Genomic DNA, 20,477 nt, shown 5'->3' on the forward strand with positions numbered 1-20,477 from the left:
GCATGCCATTCATACAGATCAATTCATTATGCCGTGCACTGAGGTAGTGCAAGGTAAAACAATCACATAATGCAGAATAAAGTGTAACTGCTACTGGGAAAGTGCGGTGTAGACAAAGTGCCAGATCATAACGAGGTACCTTGCTTTCCCATCAAGTCTGGATGTCAGGGCAGGGATGTCTTCTCTCCCATGTCTTGCTTTAGGGTTAGGGTTGCATCGAACCCTTTGCCAAATCCATGAGGAAGGACGAGAGTATAAGAGGGGAGATGTTGCTCGGCGGTGGAAGAACACTGTCCTCTGTTCGGATCCATGGTTAGTTGGCAGATTGATCTACATCTGTGACCCTTTTGAGTTGACATCAGGGGTCAGTCAAAAGTGAATCTGGTGGGAGACACCGCACAAGTCCCCAGAGATTGGGGACAAAAGTGCACTTAACGTTGCCTTCGTCCTGATGACCACCTTTGTGTGTGGCTGCATCAGGCAGTGTGTGGACATAAAGTATGATCACCAGATGCTGCTGCATGTCACTGGTGTTGCTGAAGACAGGCCTGTCCCTTAAAAGTGCAATGGCCCAGTTTACTGGATATTGTCATACTACCCGTCCTTAGTGGAATGAAAGCTCAGGATCAGCCATTATCGCCTGCTACTCAAGGTGAGTGACTTAACTCATTCCCAGTTTGCAGGGTAAACACATCAGTAGCCTTAAGCATGTACAGAAAATGCTGGAAATACTCATTAAGTAAGGCAGCATCTGTCAAGGGAAGCATAGTGTGGATATTATAATTAAATGACCTTTCACAAGACAAAAAATGCTGGAAAGAAAGGGGAGGGGTGGAGCCCCAGAGAAACTGGACAATGCTGAAAGATGAAAGTGAGGACTGGACATTTGTACCCCATCGCACTGGGGCCGTGATAATGGGAGATGAATGATGAGGAATTAGAACAGGAAAACAACGGTGGCAATGTGAGAAATAAAATGACAGTTGCTGGAAATCTGAAACAAAGCAAAATGCAGGAGATACCCATCAAGTCGAGCAGCATCACTGGCAGACAAACAGAATCAATGTTACCGGCTCTTGAACTTTCAGAGTCAGCCACTTCTGATACAAATCCTTGCAGTTTGAATGGAAGTGTTCTCCAAAGTGGTCACTCATTCTACGTTCACTTTCAGTGTAAAGAAGACCTCACAGCACTGAGTGCAGTCCACATGGCTGGAAGTGGTGCATTTGAAGGAGTGCTGGGTGCCTGGATGATGGGAAGGAAAGAGGTGACAGAATAGGAGCTGCGTCTCCTGCAGTTGCATGGGAAGGGCAGTGGGTGTTGGTGGCGATGGAACCAGGGAGTCAGCATCCCAATGGAACGCTGAAAGGGAAGGCAAAGAGTAGATATCTTGATTCGTGTGTCACACTGAAAGGGTCAGAAATACAGAGGATGGGCCATTGAATATGGAAGGCTGTAGATGGGGATTGAAGGATGGACATAAGGGACACCCTATGCAAAATGCTGGAGGAACTCAGCAGGCCAAGCAGCATTCATAGAAAAGAGCAAACAATAGGGGATGGCATTTTTACCTGGTCCACTTCCGTGGAGCTTCTCGACTTGTTCAACTTTGCCTCCAACTTCCACCCTGCCCTCAAATTTACCTGGTCCATTTCCAACACCTACCTCCCATTTCTCGATCTCTCTGTCTCCATCTCTGGAGACAGCTTATCTACTGACGTCTGTACCCACAGACTCTCACGGCTACCTGGTCTATACCTCTTCCCACCTTGTTACTTGTAAAAATGCCACCCACTTCTCTCAATTCCTCAGTCTGACGCATCGACTCTCAGAATAGGCTTTTCATTTCAGAACTAAGGAGATGTCCTCCTCCTTCCAAGACAGGGGCTTCCCTTCATCCACCATCAATGTTACCCTCAACCATATTTCTTCCTTTTCTTACGTGTCTATCCTCACCCCAACCTCCTGCAGGGATAGGGTTCCTCTTGTCCTCACCTACCACCCCACCAGCACATAATTCTCTGTAACCTCAAAGGGATCCCACCACCAAGCACATCTTCCACACCCCACCCCACCTCTTACCCGAGGGATTGCTTCCAAAGTGACTCCCTTGCTACCCCACTGATCTCCCTCCAGGCACTTATCCTTTCAAGTGGAACAAGTGCTACACCTGTCCCTACACCTCCTCCCTCACTACCATTCAGGGCCCCAAACAGTCCTTCCAGGTGAGGTGACACTTCACCTGATAGTCTGTTGGGGTCATCGACTGTATCCAGTGCTCCCGATGTGGCCTCCTGTATATCAGTGAGACCCAATGTAGATTGGGAGAGCGCTTTGCCGAGCACCTATGCCCTGTCTGCCAGAAAAAGCGGGATCTCCCAGTGGCCACCCAATTTAAAATACACTTTCCATTCCCATTCTGACATCAGTCCATCGCCTCCTCTACTGCCATGATGAGGCCACATTCAGGTTGAAGTAGCCTCCAGCTTGATGGCACCAATGTTGATTTCTCAAACTTCCAGTAATAACCACCCTCCCCCTTTCACCATTCCCCTCTCTGTTCTTACCTGCCCACCACCTCTCTCTGGTGCTCCCCCTTCCCTGGCCTTCTATCAGACTTGCTCTTCTCTAGCCCTTTATCTCTTTCAGCAACAACTTCCCAGCTCTTTACTTCACCCTTCCTCCCTCCCGGTTTCACCTATCACCTACTACCTTGTATTTCTTCCTCCCCTCCCCTTATAACTCTGACTTCTCATCTTTTTTCTCCAGTCCCGATGAAGGGTCTCAGCCTGAAACGTCAGCTGTTTGCTCTTTTCTATAGATGCTGCCAGGCCTGCCGAGTTCCTCCAGCATTTTGTGCGTCTTGCTCGGATTTCCAGCATCTGCAGATATCCTTTTGTTTGCGTAAGGGAACCCTAACCTTGTTTCAAGTGAAATGAGAGAGGACAACAGCACAGAAATGCAGGAAATGGAGCAAATACCAGAAATGAAACAAAAGGGGAACAGCAGAATAGATCAGCTACGATCACACTGAATGTCAGACAGGTTTGAGGGTCTGAATAAACTACTGGTTTGTCTTCTTGTGATCTTGTGCTGTATTAACATTGAATTGGATTTGTACCATGTAGTATGTGCCACTTTTATGCACGGTTCTTGTCATTGCTTATGATTAAAGGAATTTGTGTCATTAATTTTGTCAGGTAAAATCCTCTGGAACATCCCGGATGAGTCCTGTTTGGGTGCCACAGTAGCGTAGCAGTTAGTGCAACGCTATTAGCTTGGGGTGTTCCAGAGTTCAGAGATCAATTCCAGCACTGTTCTCTGCCTTATCAGTGGGAAAGTGTGGCCACACATTTCCAGAATCTGCAGTTTTATATCCATTGTGCATGAGACAGACTGAGGTAATATTGAAAGCTGTCATCACTATGGAGAGCTGTAGAAACAGCAGTAGTTAAGCACCACACCCAGTCCCTGTGCACACAATCAGTGATAAAGGAACAGCTACTTTGCCCTGGTTGGAGCCAAGCTCCTTGCACTCAGTTAAATGGACAAATAAGTCATCACATTTTCATTATGCAGATTTGGTAGATAACTAGGTTCAGGGAGGGCACGTTACCTGAGGATATTCAGGGTGTTGAGGACCATGAACTCGTGTTGGATTTAGTCACTGCTCCGTGCTACATTGCCACTCACTGGTTTGAATGCAGATTTTGATGCAGGCATGCTTGGGATGCTTCAACTCGAAGAACTATGCTCAGCCAACACCTTCCCCATCCCTGGGGAGTCACCATGCAGCAACTGTTGGGATCAGGACACAACCCTCTGGGACTTCCCAGGAATGTCTGTGATGGAGATATTTTGAGTTCCAATCACCAGATCATTTCAGTGCTTGTGTGTGGGTGTGTGCATGCACGTGAAGTTCCTCAAATCCCACCAATATCAGTTTCATCTTGGCCACTGATGGCATGTTCAATCAAATGCTAACTGATTTTACATAGAGTCATGCACTTGTCTAGAACTTAGCTCTGCCCATATTTGCACCAAGGATTTAGTGAGGTCTGGAGCCACACGACCCTTGGGACAACTGCAAACCAAAAACTGATGTTATGGGTAATAACTAGCACTTAACAACACTATTTCTGATTATCAAGCCCTGACTGATAGGATGGTAACTAATGATGCATGGGAGATACCTGGGGTTTTCCCATGTTTTTAGGCAGAGGTTTATGTTTCGCTGCCCTGGGTAGCTTGATGGAAATGCAGACAGTTTTGGAGGGCAATTGTCCCACTTAGAGCCAAGCTGGCATCCAGTTCCGCAGCCTGGTCAAATCTGGTACAGTCAGCTGTTTCCTGACTTTGCATGCTATGAAGCTGATTGGAGAAAGACTGCTTTGCTGATGATGAGGACATGGAAGATCCACTTGTTACCCCTGGACACAGACGGTTTGCTGAAGGGTGGGTCACTGTACCCAAAGTTAAACGGATCATTCTGTGGAATGAACAAAGTGAAGCTGCTGTGACCATGACTATATATCCATCAGGTACATCAATGGGTTTGAAGGGTGCATCATTAGTAAGCAAGTGCAAGGAAACAAGTTACAGCACCAACTGTACTGAAAGTAGCAATTTTTATTCGAGTTAAAATTATTTACAGGTAACCAAAGACATACTTCAGAAACTGGTACAAACTCTATTTCCTGCCATTTGGCTTTTACTCTGAAAGATTGAAACTGAGAAATATGTATAAAATAAAAATAGGATCGGAATCTGAAAAGTATTTCTACCATTCTAAATTTCCAATTGCCAATATTTACACAACTATTTACACAAAGAAAGTCATTTAAAATTTATTTTAAATCCATTCTGTTCATGCCCTCATGTACCCTTCCCAGTCATGTGTTTACAACAACGGAATGGAATGAAAACAATTGGAAATGTAGACATGAGGGTTTGACTTGTGGGGAAAGCCACAAGTAACTGACAGAGTGCACAGCCAGTGCTGGGAGTGAAACTTGGACATAAGTGGGAAATGCATCAGAGGTAACCTTCCTTCGAAAATAACTCAACCATACCTCTCATCTACAAAACCATAACTAGGCTGGGATTACTTCAGAATGTAAGATCAGTGCATTAGAGAATGCTTCTTGAATCCTCAAATGCACCTTTAGAAGCCCACACAATTAGTCAGTTAAGAGTTTTGCTGCTTAAATTACACAACTTCTGGAAAACTGTGCAGCCCAGGGATAACTATTTCACCCATTCCAACCTGTCACTGACGATCAAGTATACACAGGATCAAGATCATGAGACATGAACTCTCCCAAGTTTGAAGCACCCCTCCTATCACAGCAGAAAGCTTAAACTGTTACTTGACTGAAAAAAAATTAGATGAGAATATGAAAGTTACGTTCACTCTCTATTCACACTGGAGTCTAAACTTCAAAGGCCACGTTTTCACTCCTAGGACGAATGTCCTCTCCAAAAGTGTTGTGTGGGCACCATCACAATGGAACAGAACTCCATACTCCTATCACAGTAAATCAAGAAACCTCATGCAAAGCTCAGCATTTTCAGACTGTGTGCATGTTAACACAGAAGCCCAAGTGGAGTCCCATTTGGAACCATGCAAGCAAGGTCCGCTTTGTGGCGATAGCTATTAAATGCACGTGAATGCACCACAGGCTAGCAGTGAGAAAAATGTGTGGGTGATCAATTTGAATTGAGAGGTGGACAGTATCTGCAAACCTATCCTGATTTTACCTAAAGTAATGAAATGAAACCTTCCCAATCAAACTGGCAGCTACAAAGAATATTCGATGAATGGGACTATTGCACAGGCATCGAGAATGAGCAGGGTTTTACATTTATAAATCATGTGGTGCTACTCACAGACTATGTGGTTAATGGAAATATTTATTATTCTCTCCCAGTTAACAATTCATTGCAGAGATACAATCACTAAAATATTCTTTAAACATGTACACCCTGATAAACTCCAATTAACTGGCTTAATTGTATCAAATTTTCAGAATTGCTGACTGGTGAGATGTACTTGGCACTTTCTCACTTCAACTGAGAAAGCGCCTACCACATCCGTTGGATACATGATCAATCAATAAGTCAGGGCTTGAGTGCAGAAGCCCTAGGATGTATATTTGGGGAACGTGAATAGACATTTCAAATGGCTTTGGCCTGATGAAGCCTGCATGTGACCGCTGTGCAGGACGATTGCAAGCCACGTCCAGGATCTTAACTTACAGCAATAGTTTTGCAGGATAAGTTTGTAATTTTACAAGAACAATGTGAGAGACACTATCTTAATTCTCATTAGAGCTTTGAAATGCTAACTTTAAAGAAAATGAATTTGTTAGGAGCTGAATAATGAATGTTGTCTTCAGCATGTACAGATATTCCAGCAAAGGAAGTACTGAAAAGTAATTTCAGTTCCTTTCCTTCTGCACAGTTCAATTGACAACGGATGGAAGCATTGGAGGGGAACCCAGAGAAAGCCACAGTGTCCAAGTCAGTGGATGTGAATACATTATCCATTATTAGGGGCACCAGCCAAAGAAAACATTTTTCTATGATACTGCAACTTACCCTGCCTCTCTGGATTGACCTGGAAATTCAAACTTTTCATTTTGGTTTATTTCATATATTTCTAATTTACATAAATAACCAAAACCCACCTATTAAGGCATTCTTGTTCAAAGAACCCCAATGCATGACGCCATAATCTTTTATGATAAGGGAAGCCTTTTTTTAAAAAAGCACCAACTATATAGCTATGAAAGTTCATCCGAGGTGTAAGGATTAAACTGACGAGGCAACTTGTTTTTCTCTTTCCATGTTATGGACACAAGGATGTGGCTCCCCGTGGTACTCATTAACCCCTAACCCAACAAATTTCACTTTTCTATCACGTTACCTGCAATGCAGCAGATAGATAAAGCATAAATGAAGCTGAGCAGTAACAATGCCATTGCTAAATTTACTTAGCAACATTTTCCAATCCTTACACACAAAAAATAAAAACCATCACCTATCAGACCTTTCCCTCCATGTAAAAGACTAGCATTTCTGGAACCAGTGTGCAGGCCCCACCTTCGAATTCAGTTCTCAAATTCAAAGCGTGGCTTCAGAGCACTTCCAAACTATTCACTGAAACATCACTTATATTGCTTATGCTCTTTGTGAAATATTCGACTACTGCAAAGGATTTTTGATTAACTCAGGTCACTAATGCAATTAAAGTGAACCCAGAATGTGTCCAACCACCTGGCAGGGCAGGCTATAGAATTAAAAACCCTAATACAACTCTGCCAAGAGTGCTTTTCATTTACGCCTGAATCATGATTGTAAAATTGAGATAATGCTATATTTTTAGCATGCTCTACTTGATTCTATCTTCCCCAAACTATGAAGCATTGATAGTCAGTCCATTGAAGAATTTTTGCCTTAGGTACATACAATCAGGACCCAATACATTAGTGGGGCTGAGTTCCACCATTCACTCTATTTGATTCAACGCAAGGGAGGACAGAGAATGGAAATATATTCACAACTGACAGTCAATTACACCTATTCTCAGCAGCCAGTTTAAAAACTAGCCAATGATCACGATAACAGCAACATCCCCCTGCTTTCTGGAATAAATTGACTTTTGTGGCAATAATTGAAAGACTGACTGCTAACGAAGACACAAGTTGAGAATTCAACTATGGAAGTCTGATACTAACTTAACACATCAAGTATGCTGATGGGAGCAGATTCACATTTATTAATGCTACAGAGCTGTGGGGAACTTGGATAAATATTTGGATCCTACATTTAGTGCATCTAATCCTACTTCATTGAACAAGGACAAGATGAAGCCTTGTTATCAGAATTGTGATCTCCTCACATATGAACCATAGAAACTGGGTTTCCAACGTAAATGAGTGACAGAGTAACTGGGACATCACCACAACCAGACCCCTACATTTTTCCCTAAAAGCAAGCCCAACTAGAAGAGACAGCAGCTGCATTGCTGTAAACTGCAGACTAGAATTAAACAAATTGTATCTGCTTAAAAATACTTAGTAGCTTTACTTTGACAAATATAAAACATGGCTTTAAAATCTCAAACTGGAGACTTGATTAGAGTTAGTTTGAACATTCATTAAAAAAACACTGGCTATTAAGAACGGAGAGTCTGTTCAAATAGCCAGACTGAAGATCGGATCAGTCTACTGCCCAGAGAACCTGCAGCAAATGACCTCTACAAAAACAGAAACTTTTAAATTTGTGGAATCTTGAATTTTGTTTGTGTTCATAAACTTACTAGATCCAAAGAAGCATTGAAAACTAATCTGTAATCTCACCTAATCCCGAGAGTCAGGATTTGAGAACAAACACATTTCATACCTTGATCCAGTTGACATTAATTTGTATTTGGAAAGCCCGTTTCCAAGCAATAAATCAGGAACCATTTCTATAGATCCTGTAAAAATACACTTCATTCATTCCCCACTAAACATGTCCTGGCTCCATTGACCGATATTTCACGTTTTGCAGCATCAATGAACCTTCAATATGGCACCATGAAGTTTACAGACGGATTTAGTCAAGTTAAATCACTGAGGTTCCAATCATCTGTAAAGTTAAAAATATGAAGCAGAGATATACATTTCTCAGGGAACAGCTACAAAGAGTAGTGAAGAAAACCCAACACTAACTGGGTTGTTCACGGAAGATACTCCTCCCATGGCAGGCATCAAGCAGTACAGCAGAGCACTGAGCAACAGAATGCAAGAGTGAAACTCCTCGAGAGATGCTTCCACATGGGCCTTCACCAGAACAGTACATCTGCTAGGAAAGACTAATCCAGCTGATTTCCATCACACTCAGTGCAGAATACCATCTGTACTCTTCCAGGATACAGGTACATGGTATGGACATGGAGCAGTTTATGTGATACTGGAAAGGAATGGGAATAATTCCCTCTCAGAGGGTAGAATAAACCTATTGTACACATCATTAAAAGAGGTTCTACCCTGAACAAAGGATTTTAACTTCACATCTTTAGTAAAAACTGTTGATAACAAGGGACAGACAATGATCAGAATCTAGACACTGAACCACACGAAAAGGGACATTAGCTAAAATTCCTGGATAATAGACAGAACAGCTCCCAATCCTTCCAACAATATCAACACTGCTGGAGAATGACATCAAAGGTTAAACAAAAGGGGAGAAACAATGGGGATAAAGGGGTTAAAAGCATTTTACTGAACTTTGCATAGTTCTTATTGACCTGAAGGGAAATAGCCGCTGGCCAGCAGCTAGCTACCTGTGGCCAGACTAAGCAAGCAGAAACTGAAGACTACTCCAACAGCAAAGATACAAGGCTTGGCAGAAAAGACAAAGTCAAAACAGAGGGATAATTAGTTACTAAAGGGCTCTCAAAGTATCTCTGACAGACACTCAACACAGTGAATTGTCAATAACCCCCATCATCCATATTTCCAGTGCTTGTTCAGAAGAGATGAGTCAGCAGAGGGAACAGATCTCTACCTTTGGAATCAATATAAAGAACTGGCAGCTCAACTTTCCAGCAAATACAGAATCAAATCTCATTAAACTCAAAGATACTTGTGTCAATAATCAATCCCTTACAAAATATTATACCAGATCTCTCAGTCCAGGCTGGTTTGAAGTTGGATTCCAGAGATTAAAACTTGTGTTTTTATTTCACATTATGAATACCTATTCAGCATCACGAAGAATGCATTCCATCTGGAAAAGCATACCAAAGTCTCAATAAATCATATTATAATTTGCTATTGCAGATGATTTTAAAAGATTCTGCAAAGCTGGGTAATTCACACATATAATTTCCTCCGACTAAAATCAGCAAATAAAATGTCGAGCCATTATATCTTGGATTTTTAAAAAATGGCATGGGTAGGGTAAAACCAGTTAATTAACATGAAGACAAGGATGCTAAAGATTTTCCTAGTTCTTCAGTCATTTGGTCTTCTACAGTTAAATAATTAATAACAATCGACCACAAAGAACACTGAAGGTGCGCCTTGGATCGAGAGCTGCCTCGGGAATTCAGAGCAGCCAGCTCCTTCCAATAACATCAAAGCAGCATTCCCAACCAAAACCCATTTGAATTGAAAACACAAAGGGCAGTAAGTATGGGGAAGTGAAATAACTACCTCGCCTTGCACTGAAATTCCATGACCTGCAAGCCTCACAGTAACTCAACGGCGTTCCAAATGACACCCACCAGCAATTTTTTTTAATATATACGTTGCTGGTTTTTTGCCTGCATAAACCAGGGATTCCCAACCTGGGGTCCTCAGACCCCTCGGCTAATGGCATAACAAAAAGTTGGGAATCCCCATTCAGTTTCCATTGCAGCCTTTGATACAATGGAGGTGCCAGCTGGTGTTTTTGTTGTGGGGATGCACAACAACTAAGCACAGGCAAATGATGTTACTGGACAAATAGAATAGGCAAAAATGCAACCCTACAACAGAAACACAAAAGAAAAAAAATCCAGATCTCATTGACAGGCTCAGCTGGTCATTTTCCACACCTTTAGTTTGAGTTTAAAATATGCACTAAAGAATAATTTCATCATTCTTCTTCCAATTCTCTCTTACCGTTACCATTTCTATAGCTAGAAAAAATTATATTGATTCAACCAACATTTTCCTCATTACTCATCAGCCAGCTTTACTACTATCTAAGTCAGTCAAACTGAAGCAAATTGCCCACTTCTGTAGCATATTAATCAACTAATCATAACATGGATCTACCTCGAATCAAGTTTGGAAATGCTGCCCAAATTCTGCCTTGGTGGAGGTAAAAACTGTCACAACAGTTATTTTCTCTGATAAAGACACAGAATGTTACTGGTTTCTGTAAGTGCAAATTTTTAAAATGTGTGGAAAACTATCAACTCTAAAATGCTCACATTATAATATTCAACATAGCTTTGTTTGATTACCTGCACATAGTGATTTAACTTCAAGGAACTTCCCCAACTCTTCTCTCGACTATATTAATTGAGTATCAAAATTAAGACACATCTGCCCTCAGCAGTCTCCTGATGTAACTGCAAAACTTTAACAGGTATTGTGCACTGGCTTGTCATTGACCGGAAAAGAAAGAGGTGGGTGGCAGTGAAGAAGGCAAAGGTTGATGACTATTACTCCTACTCTGCATCTATGTTTAACATCCCAATGTAACTGATGCAGACATTGTAAATGCCTGCAATTGCAGGTACGATTTTTATACAGGCCTGCTCATAGCTAAACTCAATAGTTTTCAGTAAGGAAACTAATGAATTAAAACTGAGAACCTTGGAATATATTTCATATACCATTGCTTTCTCCTCTCCTGTTTTGATCGGCCATTTCATTGTATCTAATACAAGCATAAACAGGAATTTTCTAAGTTAAGATGAAGAAAACTGATGTTGCTTCACTCCAGTGTTCAAACTCTCAGGAGCACTGAATGGCTTCTGGTAATGTTAGAGACTCAAAAGCAGATCACAGCACCGAAACATCCAAAATGCAGTCAAAGACTAATCACAATCAAATATGACAACTGAGTATTGAAAGTTACCAACTAGCTTCACAACAACACTCATGTCATCTTGAAACAGGCATCTTGTACATATTTTCTGTGGATCCAGCGAGACTCCAACCCAGAGATAACTACAGGTAACCAAATTAGGTTGGAACCTGGACACTGCTGGTGTGTTTTTCCAATTTTAAAACATGTCTAAGACAAATTAGGATGAAGACTTTAAGACAAAATAAAACCCTCATCCAATAAGGGATATTACATTATTGATGGGATATTTGAGATTGTAATTGGCTCCTTTAATTCACACCATTTATTTTAATACAAGTTGAATGGATCAGGAGAACTAAAACAAATAGTCTTATTATATAATTATATACCTGTGTTATTTAACTCTATATATAGAACACGAGTCAAAGCTTAAACCATGTCAATCCATTCGACTTGCAGTAAAACAAATATCTTTTCTGGAGGGTTGCCTGGTTTGTTGGTGTCAAATGAATTAGTTGTCAATTGACCATATGCACTCTGCTCAGATGCAATAGTCACCAATCACAGCAATGTCCACATTTGTCATGGTAACTAAAAAAAACGTGGGGTACAGGATTTATTCCATACCCACACTAAACCATAAACCTGATCAATGAAAGCACTCTGTAGTATTGCTGAGTAAAACAAGGCCATTTAGTTTTATTAAACTCTATTTTGATCTTGCAGGGAAGGTTCTCAATACTGGGGCTGTCTGCATACCTGTGTGGGTATGGAATAATTCAACTTATGCAATTACTATCAGCTGTGTCTTAAAGCACAGGACATTCATCTGCAGATTTCTTTCTGCCTCCAACCAGATTCACCATTTTCATTCATTTGGTACTGCCAGGTACAATGGACATGAGCTCCTTTGGAAGCAGTCACTGATAAACCAGAGTGAGCTTCCTCTTGGTGCTTTCCACACTTAAGGTGGGAGAAGGCCTTGCCCATATGATTGGTTGACGAGGGAGGGGTTTAACCCCAAGGGACAGAACATAGCCTATCTGTAGCTGAAGCTTGGTGATCTTTAGCAGTGATCCAAGTATTCAATTACTCGAGAGATGGATTTCTGTCCTGTCGTTCCCACTGCACACTGGAAGCAAAAGAGAAGATATTAAACATGGTTATCAATCGCTAAATATTTCTACCTTAACAATACATTTCTATTCTGTTTGCTCAATATTTGTTGAAAGTTGTAAAAATTTGTCATGTTAGCAGCAAAGTTAAATCACAAACTTTAAAATCATTTACCATCTGTGTGCATGGGTGGCAGCTGGAAAATCCTTTTCAGGAATACATTAGAAGACTGTTACTCTCAGCTATTAGCTGAAAAAGCTGCACTCAGGATGTATTTGTGAAGTTCAGCACTTGGTCCATTGCCAGTTGTGTATCAGTCACCCAAGGACACTTCTACACAAGTAATGTCTTCCTTTCAAGGACATAACTTTTTACTTCTGCACTAAATACAGCTTCACACAAATGCAACTTCAACTTCTGTCCTGGAGAGCCAATAACAGCAAGCTGCATGCTTGATCAAGACATTAATGTAATGGTTTACACATGGGAACAAAGTGTCAGTGACAACCCCTCCTGTTAAGAAATCAAAGCTTGTGCAAGCCTACAACTTCCGCGATCTTCGTACCTTTTAGTAGTTTTGTGTACACTGTACTGCTGATTGCTGTATTTATTATTACAATGTAAAAGTCTGTGACCTTCAAACAAGGAATTTCATTACATCCTTGTGCATACGACAAACTAAAACTAGAACTAGCTGTTAGATTTATTCCATTAATATTCAAATTCTGGTAAAATGCAATAGCTTTAATAAAATAATATTCATACAAATGATCCCTGAAAATGCTAAATATAAATATTTTTGTTGCATTCTCACAATTTTGAAGAAACTAGTCCTAACTCATGAATAAAATCAATGCACCACAGAAAATAAGTAACATTTTTTAATGTTATTGATGTGGCTTCTGGCAGAAATCCTGCACAATGTGCTGTACTCAACCAAACACTTGTTTCGCTGAAGTGCTAGGTCATTAAAACAGTGTTTCAATCTGCAGATCCTTCTGCTTTACAGAAACCCATGATTTGGGAAGCCATTGGGACAAGCTCAGTTAAAAACATAGGCCTTTGAAACTCCAAATTGGTTTTCTTCATTACACCCAATTACATCTTCTGTCTGGCTCTGTAACACACCCTTAAAATATCCAACTATAAAGGGAAAGGCACATTCTGACAAAAGCTCATCCTATCAATAACTGCTCTCCCATTTGTGATATTTGATCTCATTGAAATTTCAGCAACATTGTGCATCTACTTTAGATGCAAGCAAATGGACACCAACCACTAAGTACTTTTTAAAAATAACTCATTTTAACTGAGGCCTACAATCTGTTGGCAAAATTCAACACAAATTCCACCTTAGTTGAGTAGTTTGCTAGTTCATTTTATGCAGAAGTTTACAGGCAACTACATTACTATGAGCCTGGAGTCATATTTAGGTTAGACCTAAGGGAGCAGATTTCCTTCCCAAGTGGACATTAATAAACCAAACATGTTTTTTAAATATCTGTCCTGCACTTTCAAACACTTGGTTGAATCAAATTCATTTCTCCTGGACTCCAAATTGCTAGACCAAAACATAACCACTGACTAGCACCGATTTACAATTTTATTCATAATTTAAGCTTCTTGTTTACAGAATAAGCTGCTTCAGCTCCAGACTTCTCCCCCACTACAAGTAAACCATTGCACAGGTTTTGTTATTAGCGTGCCACCTCACCCAATCCAGAATATGCAGCAACTACCTGCTGCTCTCTACACTGACTATGGGACCTTGCTTCAGCTCCTCAACTGGAAATGGATACCAACTCCAGACTTAGAGGAAAGAAAGACATTTGTGGTGACAGGTTATTGACTGATCCTTATTACTGAACCATTACTTCCAACGTCCTCACCATTCCATCATTCACTGATCAGATGAATGGACGGACTCCTTTCCAGATCATTCATCAGATGAGTCTTTCACACAACTCTCTTCTTGATTCAACGCCGAACGTGACCACCACTCCAACACCACCTGACAGATTCTTCCAACCCCCACTTGACTGAGTCATGGTAATAAACACAACTTCCCACCAGTACTAAAACAAACACCTTCAACTTGCTTTATTTGTGTATTTGGCACACTAACCGTGAGATTCATGAAACTCAAAAACTTCTGCAACATCTCAGTCATTATGGAGAAGTCTCCTTCGGGTAAAAGCTCCCTCACAGTAGTAACATTCACCTGAAAGAACAGGAAAACCACAATGAATGACCTAGTGTTTAACCTGGAAAAGACTTGTGTAGTTGGCATTGCTGTCTAAATGAGTCAATTCAGGGCTCCCAAATTAAGGGTAATAACAAAAACTTCTCCTTCCCGCAGCCAGTATCCAATCTAATCAGCTATAAATAGACTTAACATTTCAGAGAGGATGAGTTGTTGGTAGCACAATAAGATGCAGATCCCCATTGGAAAGTGCATACCTCGGCCGCAATATCCTCCAAACAAAAATTATTAATTTCTTAATTTTTTTCAGCACATCATTTACTACCTGAAGCAATATACTGAATCATTTTCAGGTGCAGACTCTGCCAAAATGCTGCTCAGGGGATTGGGCTCCAGTAACAAAGAAGGAATGGTATTGTTGCCAAGCAAAGTTGTGCGACTTAAGTGCAGTGGTGTTCCCACACTCGCGTTGCTCATCCTCCTGGTGGCAAAGGTAATGGATTTGAATGATATTATTAGAGTAGCCCAGGTGAGTTATAGCAGTGAGAAACACGAATGACAGTGTGAGTGGTGAGGGGAATGAATGTTTAGTACAGCGGGTGGGTTGTATTTTAAACCTGGATGGTGCTGAGGTTTGAGTGTTGCTGAGTTGTACTTATCTTGGCAAATGGAAAGCATTCGACACTTGTTGATATTCAGTGCATAGGCAAGAAATGATAAACTAAACAGCTCCAAAGCCTTGAAGCTGAATCCCACTTAGAGACTGTTTACACATCTTCCCTCAAAAAAAATTGCACATGCCAAGCTCGCAAATCACACAGAGATAGAGCATTTGACTGAAGACATTATTCAAAGATGAAGTGAAACAATTAAAATAAAACTGGCACACAAAACAAGCTTTGATTAAAATTTATCTTCAAGACGACAATCATTGCATAACTTCATTACTTACTGGGCTCTCTTGACATAGGCAGCCCAGAAGCAGTGCTGTATATGAGGCCACAATGCAATCCTCCATGTGCTTTCCAGCATGCTGCAGGGCTACAAAAGAAGGTACAAATTATTAGCAATGGTGCATCTGTACAGAGGGGTGTGACTTGCGTTAAGATAGGTGGAAAAGGAGTATGGGTTTGGAATAGTGGATTTTTCGGGAACAATTTAAACTAGGTGCTCTGGTTTCCTCCTATACCCCAAAGAAAGTGAGGCTTTCTGGTTAACTGACAATGTAAATTACCCTTAGTGTGTTGAGTGGTTGAACCAAGGACAGAGAGGAGAGAGCTGGAGGGACAGCTGATGGGAATGAGGGGAGAAAACAGCAGGTTAGGGTAGGATTAGTGTAAAAATGGGTGCTTAGTGGTCAGCTTGGATTCAATGGGCTGAAAGGTCTTGTTTCTGAGCTGTATCACTTCATAATTCTATACTATATACTGTTACTGCGGGCAAGGAAGAACTACATCAAGTATAATTGAATTTTTGGTCTCAGGTTGACTTTTGGTTTTGAACTCCTATGGCAGCTTTCTTTGGTTTCTTTAATCATACTGATTTACAATAGAGTATTACTTGTTCTCTTCCAGCTACCTTGAGTGATACAGAACCAAGAAAGTTCTTAGTTCAAACTGATTCCCCCAAGCCAAGAATTGTGAAATGCTCTCCAGCACTTGTTTTGGTAAATATATTAGACCATAAATGTGCAACAATATTTTGCAAATGAATAGACATTTTGAGTTTTAATTTACTGAAAATGAAATAATTATATCAAAGACATTTACATGATGATGCAGGATTAGCAACCATGGGCTTGCATTAGAAGTTACAGCACCGTAGTGAAAAAGGGCACATGCACACTGAGTGACAAACAGAAGTGCTTTTGTTTAGTGAAAACTGGCCCCAAACAGCTACTGTTAATAGACAATAGAGATCATTATATAACCTACAAATAAGCAGAAAATACCTAATGTTTCCAGACAGAAGTCAGAATCTACCTAAACCCATTCAGGAGGGAGATGGAAGGAAGCAATCAGGAAGGATTCAATCCTTTGGCTCAATCCTCTCTGCACAAGAACAGTGGTTCACCTTGCAGGCGTAGCAAATGAGTTTCTCTAATACCTGCAGCACAAGCACGACAAGGTGCTACCTGGAGATGTGTCATGGACCTTCAGATGTGGCCAAAATTCTCAGTACCGATGCAAGGAGATGTATAAACAGTTCAGGTTAAAGCATCTGAGAATAACATGTTGTTCTAAATTTTCAGTTAATTTTCTGACTGCACAGTTCAAGCTATTTGATTAAGTGCTTCTTCAGCTGAGCTCTCCTTCACCTTTTCTGACGTTCTTTTGCTTCACAACAGCTTTTGGTGTGCTTGCTCCAGATGCAGAGAGAGCCCAATTAGATGTGGGTTGAAATCCTCTTCTCCTTGTTGCACAGTTTGTACTGGCAAAGCGTGGATAGAGATTCCCATTGTGTTAATGGTACATGCTGATTACCATGGATAACTTCACTCACCTCAACAATGAACTGATTTCACAACCTATGGACTCACTTTCAAGGATTCTACAACTCCTTCTCAGTATTTTTTTTAACTGATCATTATGCTTTTTTTTAGTATTTGCATAATTTGTCTTTTACACTTTTGTTGTTTGTCTTTCTTTGTGTATAGTTTTTCATTGATTCTAATTATTTTTTTGTTCTACTGTGAATGTCTGCAAGAAAATGAATCCCAGGGTGGCATATGGTAACGTATACAAACTTTAATAATAAATTTATTTTGAACTTTGTTAATTAACTGGATCTGATGGGGGAGGGGGGAATCAGCAACTAGTGCAGTGGGCAGATGTCAGAAAGCAGTCAGCAGCTCAGACAGGGTAAGCAGAATGTTACAGGCTGTAATAGGGTCGATGAACACAAGCCAAGCTGTACATCCTTCAAAAGCAGACAGATTGTAATTAGATGTTTTTACAAAACTAATGTAGGCTTCCTGCAAAATAAACTTTATGGCATTATCCTGGGATAAACCTTTATGCATCATGGACAAACAAGTTGAAATTGTGAAATTACAGGGACTACACAATGCCTAGAGCACATGCCAAGAAAGCCCCAAATCCTGTTTAATTATTTTTGTGCTGTACATCTCATACATCTAAAAATAAAGTCCCCTTTCCTGTCAGAAATCTATTGAAACCAGCATCTGCCAGTTAGAGCAGGTGGTTCAAGGCCACTATCAAATTAGTAAAGAGTGACGTGTTCTTTGAACAGATTTAACACCAACAAATTTTGAACAAGAGATAAGAAATTCTCAAATGTGTTAACAATTTTAAACCTCAGTGAAGATACTTTGAGAATTTCCAAATGCCCTAACCCAATGAATAAAAAAGAGCAAACAAGTATTTGAAACATGAACAGTTTAGGAAGAAAGAGGAGGGAAGATCACGTTTTGATCAAAGCCATTTGCTTGCTGAATGTCTCTTACATACCTTTATTCAGGTCAATCTCTTCATCCTCCTCCTCTTTCTTTTCATTATTGTCATTCTTGGTACAATTTTCTGACTGCACCCATTCCAATGACCCTGCAGTTTCCTGCCACTGGCCACTCTGGTCTTGAGGTGCTGTTGGTGTGTCTTTGATGAAATCATCGGTCTCGGTCTCTGCAAGGCGGGCAGCTCGCTCCCGCTGCAGAAACAACTGGAGAAGCAAGAAAATCAACCAACGTTTTGCCAACAAACCAAACAAACTGTGTAACAGGTGATTAAGAATGAGTCAGTGGCTCATTATGAGTACATAAAATGACAAGTTATCAAACCATACTGATAACAACCAAAGAAAATACTCCAGTTCCTACACAAAAAAAGAATTATCCATTCTCAAAATGCTGACATTTAATAAAAAATAAAACATTCTCACTTTTGCTTAATTAAGGAAAATCAATGTCTATATCCATTTCTTTTTCTGATGATGGATTAACATGAGAACAATGTAGTAGGCCACATTAGTTTAACAAGGCATTTTACAAAGTCGAATCTCAGAATGATAGGTAATCCCAGGGAAATTGCCACATTCTATGCAAAAAAAAATCACCCAGTTATATGGGGAAAAGGTCGAAAGATGTTGTGAATGGAAAGCTGCTTGAAGAGGAGTTCTATGGGTCTGAAGGAATGGCTAAAAAAAGTAAAACTTCATCACATTAGAAAAGTACTTGCTTAACAGTTAATGCACAATAACCTACAAGTCTAGGATTGAGAACTACTATTAGGCGATTGCAATAGTCTGAATGACTACCTTTGAAGCTATGGACTTGCCAGAAAGTCGGTTGGGATATTAGATACTTAGGGGTGCAATTCTACACTGAATTTTCGAGCAATGAAGTACACGAGCAATGAGTATGTGCCCAGATACTTCTTCCATGAGAAAGTTATTAATGCATTCTAATATGCAAAAAGCAATAGGTAGAAAAGGAACTGAGCCACTGTACTACTGATATGATGAAATGCATGGACTGTAAATCTGCAAATAAAGGCAGATCCAAGCTTTTTAATTCTTTCTTTAGTAAAGTATGTTCTCTTTTTATTATCACCAAGAGATCTAGACATGACCAGAAATGAACTAAAGAGCAAAACACAAAATATACAGTTTAGAAACAGATCTACTACACAGTTCTGTTGCTTATGGTTTATGTGAACCTCCTCCTGTGTTTCTAAGAGGGAAATAAAGATAAAGGGGCTGGTAGCTAAGGGGCAGCTGAGGGGTTACAGCTTAATTTAAGAAATTAATTAATTATAAGCATTTGATCCTCAGTACCTCATAGTTGATTACAATGATCACGTAATCACCTCAACTCTTGCTAACCCACTGTTCTCTGAGACTGCTCAAAGTGTGCTATAGTTGTTGAAAAGCAATGTAACCCTTCTATATTTGGCATATCGTGAGAAATCTGAACTGAAGAAATTGAGTTTTTTCCTGTCCTGGCCTGTGCATTATTGCCATTCACTACTTTGGTACAGTGTTAGCTAGTACGATTCACATACTCTAATCACGCAGTGACACAATTCCTGTGAATTAGGATATGGCATTCAATGCAGTAAAGTTCAGAATCTGCCCTTTTGAATGGTCTTGACCGCATTTCCCTTGCCCACGGCCCAACTAAGGTATCGCTGTCTCACTTTATGTACCTTCAGGCAGAGAGTCAGCTGTGATGACATCATACCGTTCCCTTTTATTGATTACAGCACTTGAGGTTCAACTTAAATAATAGCTGATCGGCTGTGGTCGTTAATCCATAACAAAAATGGCAGAATCAGACCAAATGAAAAATTTAGTCAAATCACAAACAAGAGAAAATCTGCAGATGCCTGAAATCTGAGCAACACCCACAAAAGCTGGAGGAACTCAGCAGGCCAGGCAGCAATCGATGAAAAAAAAAGTACAGTCAACGTTTTGGCCTGAAACATTGACTGTACTTTTTACCATAGCTGGGCTGCTGAGTTCCTCCAGCTTTTTGTGTGGGTTGGAAAAGAAGTATAGACAGTATGGTGTGGTGTATTTGAAATGTGGATTTATACCAGCAGCAAGAAACTAATAGCAGACAATCTGT

General features: G+C 40.4%; 1 protein-coding gene across 1 annotated transcript in view; it reads right to left on the bottom strand.

Moving 5' to 3' along the window:
* Positions 1–4,618: 4,618 nt before the first annotated feature.
* LOC134358432 (wings apart-like protein homolog) overlaps positions 4,619–20,477 on the bottom strand; it is a 188,622-nt gene continuing 172,763 nt past the window's right edge. The window contains exons 16-19 of the mRNA XM_063070655.1: positions 18,364–18,571; positions 15,846–15,934; positions 14,816–14,911; positions 4,619–12,706 (exon numbers count right to left, since the gene is read on the bottom strand). Of these exons, the coding sequence (XP_062926725.1) occupies positions 12,641–12,706; positions 14,816–14,911; positions 15,846–15,934; positions 18,364–18,571 (459 nt within the window). The 3' untranslated portion in view covers positions 4,619–12,640. The remainder of the gene's footprint in view (positions 12,707–14,815; positions 14,912–15,845; positions 15,935–18,363; positions 18,572–20,477) is intronic.

The sequence above is a fragment of the Mobula hypostoma genome, chromosome 18, assembly GCF_963921235.1.
Source record: "Mobula hypostoma chromosome 18, sMobHyp1.1, whole genome shotgun sequence".
In the NCBI taxonomy this organism is placed as follows: domain Eukaryota; kingdom Metazoa; phylum Chordata; class Chondrichthyes; order Myliobatiformes; family Myliobatidae; genus Mobula; species Mobula hypostoma.